The 9,591-nt window shown below is 58.9% G+C and overlaps 1 protein-coding gene across 2 annotated transcripts in view; it reads left to right on the top strand.

The window, feature by feature from the left end:
- Positions 1–347: 347 nt before the first annotated feature.
- Positions 348–9,591, top strand: part of ASMTL (acetylserotonin O-methyltransferase like) — a 28,619-nt gene continuing 19,375 nt past the window's right edge. For both annotated transcript variants that reach the window (XM_030837248.3, XM_060292141.1), the window contains exons 1-6: positions 348–548; positions 2,086–2,217; positions 3,406–3,453; positions 5,446–5,510; positions 6,223–6,284; positions 7,743–7,851. In XM_030837248.3, the coding sequence (XP_030693108.2) occupies positions 456–548; positions 2,086–2,217; positions 3,406–3,453; positions 5,446–5,510; positions 6,223–6,284; positions 7,743–7,851 (509 nt within the window). In that variant the 5' untranslated portion in view covers positions 348–455. The remainder of the gene's footprint in view (positions 549–2,085; positions 2,218–3,405; positions 3,454–5,445; positions 5,511–6,222; positions 6,285–7,742; positions 7,852–9,591) is intronic.

Raw genomic sequence — 9,591 nt, 5'->3', positions numbered from 1 at the left:
CGATTCACACGGACACTCCTTTATTTTCCCCCATCGCCCTCTTAGTGCTCCCAAGGTGCCCCTTGGTCTCCGGGTTCTGAGGACCTGGCGACCGCCCTCGCCCCAGGCCCCCAGCCCGCGCCCAGCTCGCGTCGCCGGCCGCAGGGCGGGGACGGGGCAAGCGTGGGGGCGGGGCTTCGTGGGTGGGGCGGGGCTTCGTTCGGGGCCGGCACGGAAGCGGTCCGGAGCCTCTTCCTCCGTGGTGGGGGGGGGCGGGCCCTGGGTGGGGCTTCGTGGCGGGGCGGGGGGTAGGGGGTGAGGCCTGGGCGGAGCTCCAGTGGCCGGGGCGGGGCTTGGTTGGGGCGGAGCCGGGGCGGGGCCTGGGCCGCGGTGGTAGGCGCCTGTCGCTGGGTGCGCGGCCTGGGGCGTGCGGTTCTAGGCGCGGAGTCGAGCTTGGGTCGGGTCGCGGCGGCACCATGGTGCTGTGCCCGGTGATCGGGAAGCTGCAGCACAAGCGCGTGGTGTTGGCCAGCGCCTCCCCGCGCCGCCAGGAGATCCTCAGCAACGCGGTGAGCGGCCTGCGCCTGGCCTGGGCCGGGGTCTGCAGGGCCGGGGTCTGGGGCGGGCCTAGTGACCCGGGCCTAGTCACCAGGGGCCTAGTGGCCCGGGGGCTAGTGACCAGGACTTAGCTGGGGGCGGGGTGGTGTCTGCAGGGCCGGGGCCTAGTAACTGGGAGTGTCCAGTGATGGGGGGGGCAGGGTCTAGTGGCTGGAGACAGGTGACCGAGGGTCCTAGTGACCTGGGCTTAGTGGGGGTCGGAGGCACGGGGGTCGGTTGGTCTGCAGGGCCGGGGCCTAGTGACTGGGGGGGCCTAGTGTGTGGGGGTGTGTGCAGGCCGGGGCTTCATGCTGGGGCCTCATGACAGGGTCTGAGGTCCAGAGTCTGCAGGGCTGGGGCCTAGTGACTGGGGGTCTGGGGTCTCTGCAAGGCTGGGGCCTTGAGGGAACCAGGGGGCAGGACCCTAGTGACCGTGGTCCAGGCCTGTGGGCCGGGGGGAAGGAGGAGTCTACCTGATCTGGGGGCCAGCGTCTTCCAGCCAGGGCCTGGAGACCTGGTGCCCTGCCGGCCGGGGTCTGTGGGCCTTCAGGCCAAGGCCAGGTCTGTGGGCCTGAGCTGTGTCTGTCCAGGAGCCGGGAGGGAGCAGACAGAGGCTCCAGCGGAGGCTTGGTCTTGGTGGGGAGGCCCTGCCTGGCGGGGGGGAGTGGGCTGGGGTAGGGGTAGGTGCCGGGTAAGGGGTGCTGCCTGTACCTCCGGGGGAGGACGGGCGGGTGCTGTGCTGTGTGGCGTGGGAGGGTAGGGGAGAGGGGAGTGGAGGGGGCCCTGGCAGGACATGGGCGGGGAGAGGAGCGGTAGGTGCAGAGTGAGGGGTGCCGGCTGGGGTTGTACAGAGCCAAGGGGGGCTCACAGTGTGGTCCAGGGGGACCTGGGGGTGCGGGAGGCCCGTGATGGAGGGGAGAGCGCTGGGATGCAGGGAAGGTAAGAGCCAGCTGGGTGCTCCACGGGGTTCCCCGTGGGGATGGGAGTTTTATCCTCTGTGGGTAAGACCCGCAGTCCTGTCCCCCATCCCACTCTGGATGTCGCTGTGTCCATGACCTGTCTTCCACAAGGGCTGCCTGGTCACACGTGTTAGGGGACCAAGTTAAAGCAGCCATGTTCATCCTCGCGCAGCCCTCGTTAGTGGCATTTTTGTGGCATTTCCTGCAGGCGGTGTCATTTCAGTAGTTTGACCTCTGTGGAGGCAAAGCCTTTGGGACTCTCTGGGAGCCCTTTGACCCCTCGGGGCTGCGGGCCCCAGCATCGCAATCAATACAGCCCTGCTGGCCTCTGCATGTGCAGAGGTCTTCCCGCCAGCGCCCCCGGGTCCTCTGCAAGTCCCGCACCCCCTGCGGCCGGGGGCTGGCGCTGGGTCAGCACCCAGTGTCTAGACCAGATAGTCAGGGAAGGTGGGCTGCACGGGGAAAGGCCAGTTCCTGCAGAGCCTGCACATCTGTCAGCATCCTCAGGTTCCTCCCATAAACCCTCCTGACCCCTTCTGTCCTGTTGCAGGGCCTCAGGTTCGAGGTGGTCCCTTCCAGGTTCAAGGAGAAGCTGCATAAGGCCTCATTCGCTACTCCGTACGCATACGCGGTGGAAACAGCCAAGCAGAAGGCCCTGGAGGTGGCCGGCAGGATGCACCAGGCGAGGGCTCCTGCTTCTGCTTCTTCCTGGGTCTCCTGCTAGGAGGGCATCTTCAGGTTTTAAACATACGTGTTATCAATAAGTGCCGTTAGTCTAGCGTCTCTGCGGCTGAGGGTCCTCGTGTTGTGCACTGCTGTTAATTTATGTGATAGTATCACTTATAGAACATAGCTTACCTCCTACTTTGCTAGGATGTAACATATTATTGCAATTCCCATCATAGTATCATTTACGATAAAGAATTGATCTACCTGATCTATTACTAGGTGTTACCATGTCATATGCTATTGTAACTAATATAATAGCATCGTTTATGATATAGAATTAATGTAGTTTATCTGTTACTAAGTGTTACTATATAATATATTGTGATATTTAATATAACAGCATCATTTATGGTACAGAAATAACCTAGCTTATCTACTGCTGTTCCTATATAATATACTATGGTATTTAGTACGTCAGCATCATTTACGATATAGAAACAATGTAGCTTATCTATTACTGTTACCATATAATATACTATGGTATTTAATATAACAACGTCATTTATGATATAGAAACAATACAGCCTCTGCATTACTATGAGTGTTACTATAGAATATATCATTGCAATTAACATAACAGTATGACTTACGATATAGAACTAACTATAGAATTAATGTACCTTATCTATTACTAGGTTTTATTATATAATATACTCTTGTAATTAATGTAATGGTATCATTTATGATATGGAATTAATGTAGCTTCTCTATTGCTGTGTGTTACTATCTAATATACTAATTAATATAATAGTGTCATTTATGATACAGAAGCAGAGTAGCTTACCTGTTACTATGTGTTATAATAATACCTAATCGCAGTTAACATATAGGACCCATATATTCAAGTTAATGCTGTAAGAAGTATTGGTATAAATAAATGAACATTGATGGACTGATTTCCGGCCGTGGAAAGGTTAGAATTTAAGTGCAGCCAGAGCAGAAGGTTGTGTGCAGGTTTCCAGTGAGTGTCTTGGGGTCACGTCTTCCTTGCTTGGTGTGTCGAGGACACTGAAATCTTGCTTTCCAAAGTGAGACTGGATTCGCAAGTAAGCAGCGACGCCGTGTCATGTGCGTCATGGCATGACAACGTGTAAGACGTGCAGAGTCCTCCTTTCTAAAGCTGAGTCTGGATTTCTTGCAGAAGGACCTGCGGGCCCCTGACGTTGTCATCGGAGCAGACACCATCGTGGTGAGTCTGCTTTCTGGCTCTCCGTGTGGCGGGCATGTCCTTGGTAACCGAAATCAAGGCCTCGGCAAGGCTGGTTCTTTCTGGAAGACCTAAGGGAGGATCCGTCCCAGGCCTCTCTCTCTCTTTCCCCCCCTCCCCACCGGCTTCTGGTGGTTTGCCTGAAATCCCAGGTGTCCCTGGGCTTGTGGCCGCATCCCTCCCATCTCTGCCTCCGTCTTCACGTGCCTTCTCCTCTGTGTCCCAGTTTCCTTCTTCTTATAAGGACACCAGTCATCATGGATTAGGGCCCACCTACTGCAGTACGACCTCATCTTAAATTTTCTTACATCTGTAAAGACCCTATTACCAAATAATGTCCTGTTCACAGGGCCGGGCATCAGGACCCCGGCATATGTTTTGGAGGGAAATGGTTCTCGCTAAGATAGGGGTTTTGGCCACTGAGGGTTGGACTTTTTGGTGGGAGGTCACAGTGATTGGTACAGTAGCTCTGCCATGCTGGTGACAGCCCTCCGTCTGGGACCCTCGCTGGCCTGATGACAGGCATCTCCCAGGGATGCTGGGCCTCATTGGCCCAGACCAATGAGGTCTCCAGGCGAGGGACCACCTGTTTGAAAGAGTCTGGAGTTACTGTGTAGAGCAGGGAACTGTACTCAATATCTTGCAGTAACCTGTAATGGAAACGGATCTGAAATACATGTATGTACATATATATATATATGTGTACGTATGACTGAACCCCTTTGCTGTATACCTGAAACTTACACAATATTGCAAATCAACTGTAAAGAGTCCAGGGTTGGAAAATGCCAGATGGGGTGATCCCAGGGTCTGCCTTGCCCTCAACGTGGCATTTGTTTCTGTGCAGCCCAGGTGGATGGGACCTACCTGTGTGCAGGTGAGAATCAGACATCGTTTCTGGTTCATGGTTAAGGCTGCATGGAAGTAAAAGAGTGAACGGTGCAGGTTCTTCAAAATGTTAGTTGAAGAATTACAATATGACCCAGCAGTTGTGTTATGGGCTGAACTGTGTCCCCCAACCCGATTCCTATATTGAAGTCCTAGTGCCCAGGACCTCAGAACATGACTGTATTTGGAGATGGGGTCTTTAAAGAGGGGATGAAGGTAAAATGAGGTCACTAGGGTGGGTTCTGATCCCACAGGACTGGGGTCCTTATAAGAAGGGGAGATCAGGACACAGACACACACAGAGGGATGACCCTTTGAGGACACAGGGAGGAGACTGACGTCTACACGCCCAGGAGAGAGGCCTCAAGAGGAACCAGCCCTGCTGACACCTGGATCTCAGATTCCAGCCTCCAGGACTAGGAGAAATAATGTCTGCTGTTTAAGCTGCCCCGTCTGTACTGCTCTCGGGCAGCCCCAGCTAAGACATCTACGCTTAGGTACATGCCCCAAAGAATTGAAAACAGGTGTCCAGACAAATATTTGTACGTGAATGTTCATAGCATTATTCGCAACAGCCAAAAGGTGTGAACAGCCCAGACATCCCCCCTTTGATGGACGGATGGGGTCCATCCACACAGTAGAATATGACTCAGCCGTGAAAAGGAGTGAAGCCCTGACACAGGCTACAGCGTGGATGGACCTTGAACACACGATGCTCAGTGAGAGAAGCAGACACAGAAGGACACACAGTGTGTGATGCCATTGACAGGAAACGTCCAGAACGGGCAAATCCCCAGAGACAGAGAGCGGGTTGGGGTGTCAGGGGCTGGGGAGGGAGGTGGGGAGTGACAGCTCACGGGGATCGAGTGTTCCAGATGATGAAAAAGTTCTGGAACTCAACAGCGGTCCTCGCCCAGCCCTGGAAATGTACCACACACTTGAGTTCAAAATGGTGAAATTCATGTTATACACATCTCTCCTGCTTTAAAAAAAAAATATATGTGAATCTAAACAGTGGACAGTGCCGCTTGCACAGACCAGCCCAGGGAGCGGAAAAGGACGCTTTCTCTCCCGTTTCTCTTGCAGGCGGTGGGAGCGATGATCCTGGAGAAGCCTGTGGACAAGCAGGACGCCTACCGCATGCTGTCAAGGTGGGTGGGCCTTGGCCGTCCTACGGGGAAGTAGCCCTGCATCCGACAGAGCCTGGGCCCGGTGGAGGGGCCGGGCTTCCTCGGGGTGGGCTGTGGGTGTCCGTGCATCACCTCCCCCGTCTCCCACCGGCAGCCCCTCCAGGTCCAGGTCCGAGGATGGGCCGGTGCCTCGAACGTCCGCTGCGCTGGCTTCGCCCTAACGGGCTCGTCCGGGAGCCCCGTGTCTGCCCCTCCTCACTTTCCTCATCCTGACTCCCCCTGGAGCCCAGTGCCCCCGAGCTCCCGCCATGGGAAGCAGGCCCTGTCCCTCTCAGCGTCCCGGAACCCTGCCCCCGGGCGGGAGCGGGGGCCACACCACTGCCCACCTTCAGGGTGTCTTCCTGGCTCAGCACCCCCGCGTGTCTGCGCCCAAGAGAGTGAAGGGACCCGAGAAAGAGCCACTGAGAGCTGCCAGGACCCGGGTCCTCCCGGCGTGGCCCAGGTGCTCCGTCCTCGCATCCCGTGAGACGGCCCGGCCATCCCCCAGCCCCCACTCCGAGGGCACCGAGCGCCCTCTCGCCTGGACCTGCGCGCTTGCTGCGGGAAGGTTTCCCCGGAGGCCGCGTGGCCAGGGCCGGCAGGTGGACCAGGGGCTCGCGCCCGGTGGTGGCAGGGATGGCGCTGTCTCGGACACCCCACACGGTCGCCTGCTGGGCCCCGTCGTGTCTTGCAGGCTGAACGGGAAGGAGCACAGTGTGTTCACGGGCGTGGCCATCGTCCACTGCTGCAGCAAAGGTACCACGGCCACCTCCGTCCCCGTCCCCACCCCCACCCCCGGAGTCGGGCGTCGTGAAGGGAGCCTGGGGTCCGCGGGGGCGGCTCTGTCTTTGCTCCCCGTGACCCTGCCTTCCCGTCCTGCCTGGGAACGTCAGGGTCCCACGGGGAAATCCTGGGGTGCACCCTGAGCGCCCGATGGAGACGGTGCTGGGGGGCGGGGGCTGTCCTAAAAGCCCGTCCCATGCGACCGGCCCAGACGCTTTCTCTGAGGTTTTTGGTCTGGAAGGTGGAGGAGTTCGGCCCCTGTTGGCGAGGGTTTTCTCTGTGTGTGTTTTGGCCGAGCCCTGTGGCTTGTGGGGTCTTAGTTCTCCGACCGGGGATCAAACCCGTACCCACTGCAGTGGAGGCGCAGAGTCCTAACCACTGGACCGCCAGCGAAGTCCCAACGGGCTTTTTTTTTTTTTTTTTTTTAATGCACAATTTTTAAAGCTGCTTAAAAGATATTTTAGGTCCAGGAAGGACCCTGAGGCTGACTTTGAGCTCTTGGGCTCCCCGAGCACATCCCACAGGTGGGTGACCACGCACCTGTCTGCTAATTAGTGATTGGGTTACTCTTACCGTCTTGGTCTGTCCTGGACTTTAACCTGTGCTCTTTGGGGAGAAAGCACTTGCTGGACAGTGTGGTTCCTTTACCTGGGGCTTGAGACCACAGGCATCCATCCTCCCCCATCCTGGACACCAGACTCCTGAGGTCAAGGTGTCCCAGGGCCGCGCTCCCTCCAGAGGCTCCAGGGGAGGGTCCTTCCTGCCTCTTCCAGCTTCTGGGGGCTCCAGGCATCCCTGGACTCGTGGCCGCCTCCCTCCCATCTCTGCCTCCGTCTTCACGGGTCTTCTTCTCTGTGTCTGTGTCTCTCCTCTTCTGTCTCTTAGAAGGACGCTGTCATTGGATATAGGGCCACCCTCCTCCAGGAGGACCTCATCTCAGACCCTTTGTTCCATCACATCTGCAGAGACCCTGTTTCCTAATAAGGTCCGGTTCTGAGGTTTTCAGAGGGTGTGACGTTTGGGGGGCACCGTTCACGCCAGGACGGCTGGTGTGGAGCGCCCTCACAACTGGCCGCCATGCACAGCCACTGTACTGTGTGCCTGGGGCTTTTCCAGCCCCACAGCCGAAAGCCTCGTGTAGACTGCAGCATCACCCTGTGGTGACTCTGCCCACGACTTAGCACAGACACCAGAGGCCCGTGTCATCCGGCTCTGCAGGCTGCAGCTTTCTCTCCTGCTTTTGCCAATTCTGTTGCCCTCTTTTCTGTTTTATTCTTTCTCTTTGCCCTTGCCTAAAAGGAACCGTTAACGACCGTGTGTGAATCCCACGCAAAGCTCAGGCCAACTTCCCCCAAAGGCAGCGGCTAGAACCTGGGGGCGCGGGGGCCTGGCGCCGGCCACATACCCTCACTGCGGGGTCCTTCCTTGCAGACGGCCGGCTGGACACGGAGGTCTCGGAGTTCTACGAGGAGACCACGGTGAAGTTCTCAGAGCTGTCAGAGGAGCTGCTGTGGGAGTACATCAACAGCGGAGAGCCCATGTGAGTCTCTATTGGGAGCTGCGGCGCCGAGTCCCCACTGTGGGCGGCGGATACACTGGGCGCGCGGCTCAGCCTGTGTTGGGGGCCAGGGCTCCTGACGAGCCCAGTGCCCCGGTGCCTGGAAGGTGCTGGAAGCATGCCTTCCTAGGGGTCCCCGTCCCGTGGATGCTCCTACAGCGCAGCCGGCCCTCCCAGGGCGCCACGCCCGCTCCCATGATGGTTGGGCAGCCGGGGCTGGTCCCTGGAGGGCAGAGGTCACCATGACCCCAATGTCACTGACCGCCCCAAAGTGCGCCGGGTCCGGGCAGCTGTCTTCTCAAGGTCACGGAGGCTCAGCTCGTCCTGCAGCCTCGCTGGCTTCACTCCCCACCCCCGCCGGGGCTGGGCTCGGCGCCAGCTGGTGGCTGGTGGCCTCGCCACGGGTCTGACGGTGCCCCGGGGACCAGCCTCCCCATGTATCTTCAGGAAGCGGCTCACTCAGGGTGCTTGCGAGGGGCCGGGCACCGACAGCCGTGGGGAGGTGAGCACAGAAGCCCTGGGCTCCTGAAACCGAGGGTCCGAGCGTGTGTTCTGCTGGTTAAAGCCGGTCTCAGGCCTGCTCAAGGTAAAGGCAGGGGAGAAGAGTCTCCCTGGGGTATTGATCTTGTGGAAGCAGCCCCAGCAAAGGAACTCCCCGACCGGCCTGTCCTTCTGGCGGGCGTGGGAGCCCCCTTTGCAGGGTAGTAAGGGAGTGCTGTGCGCCCAGCCCTGTTCTCACCATCTTCTGTGATGAGTCCTCACAGGAGCCTCAGATGTGGGGCATCCTAGTCTGCTTGCGGTCCTAAGAAAGCGCTACAGGCAGGGAGCTTGTAAACAAGAGACTTATTTCTCACCGTCCTGGAGGCTGCAGGTCTGAGATCCTGGCGGGGCCAGATTTAGCGTCTGGTGAGGCTGCTTCCTGGTTCATAGATGGTGACTCCTCGCTGTGTCCTCGCCTGGAGGAAGGGGCCAGGGAGCTCCCTGGGGTCTCTTTTAGGAGGACACTAATCCCATCCACGGGCACTGCACTCTCATGACCTCATCACCTCCCCGAGGTCCCACCTCCTGACACCGTCGCGTTGTGGGTTAGGAGTCCGCAGGGCGCCGGGCTCTGGGTGGTGACGGCTGTCAAGAGCGGAGCTGCTGGGTATCGGGGTGTCTGATCAGGACAACACACCAAAACGAGAGGCAGGGTCAGGCCGTTCACCGCTGCAGCTGCAGCGGGACCAAGAGGCCGAACCAGAGGGCATGCCAGCTCCCCCGTCCCCTCTCCCCCAGGAAAGGGCCCGGGCGAGGGTTGGGGGGGGGGTGAGCGCAGGCGTGAGGACCGTGGGGGTGGGTTCACTGCCGGGGGGGCGCCCAGATCACTGCCCCTGTCGCTTTATGGACCCGTGCCTGGCACAGCGGGAGAGGCGGGGGAGTCAGGGCGGAGGGAGGGGCTTCACGGGCCCCTCTTCCCCCGTAAGGAGGTCTCAGCAGTGGCGCCCGGGGAAGACCTGGGCCGAGGACCCACATGAATGGACATCCGAGGGACGGGGATGCAGGTGGCAGGAGAGTACGGCCGGGGGCCTGGGTCCTTGACAGCAATCCCCCTCCCCTCAGAGAGCCTGCTGGTGGCCATGCGCCAGGCCTGGGGTGGGGGGCAGCTTCCTGAGTGGCCGCCAGGTGCCCCTCGTCACGTCCCAGGGGCGGGACCGAGGGGTCACTGGGATCTGGGCCCGG

Source organism: Globicephala melas, chromosome X (genome assembly GCF_963455315.2).
Source record: "Globicephala melas chromosome X, mGloMel1.2, whole genome shotgun sequence".
NCBI classification, from domain to species: Eukaryota; Metazoa; Chordata; class Mammalia; order Artiodactyla; family Delphinidae; genus Globicephala; species Globicephala melas.
Note: the sequence above shows the minus strand (reverse complement) of the source record. Positions and strands in the feature narration are given on the sequence as shown.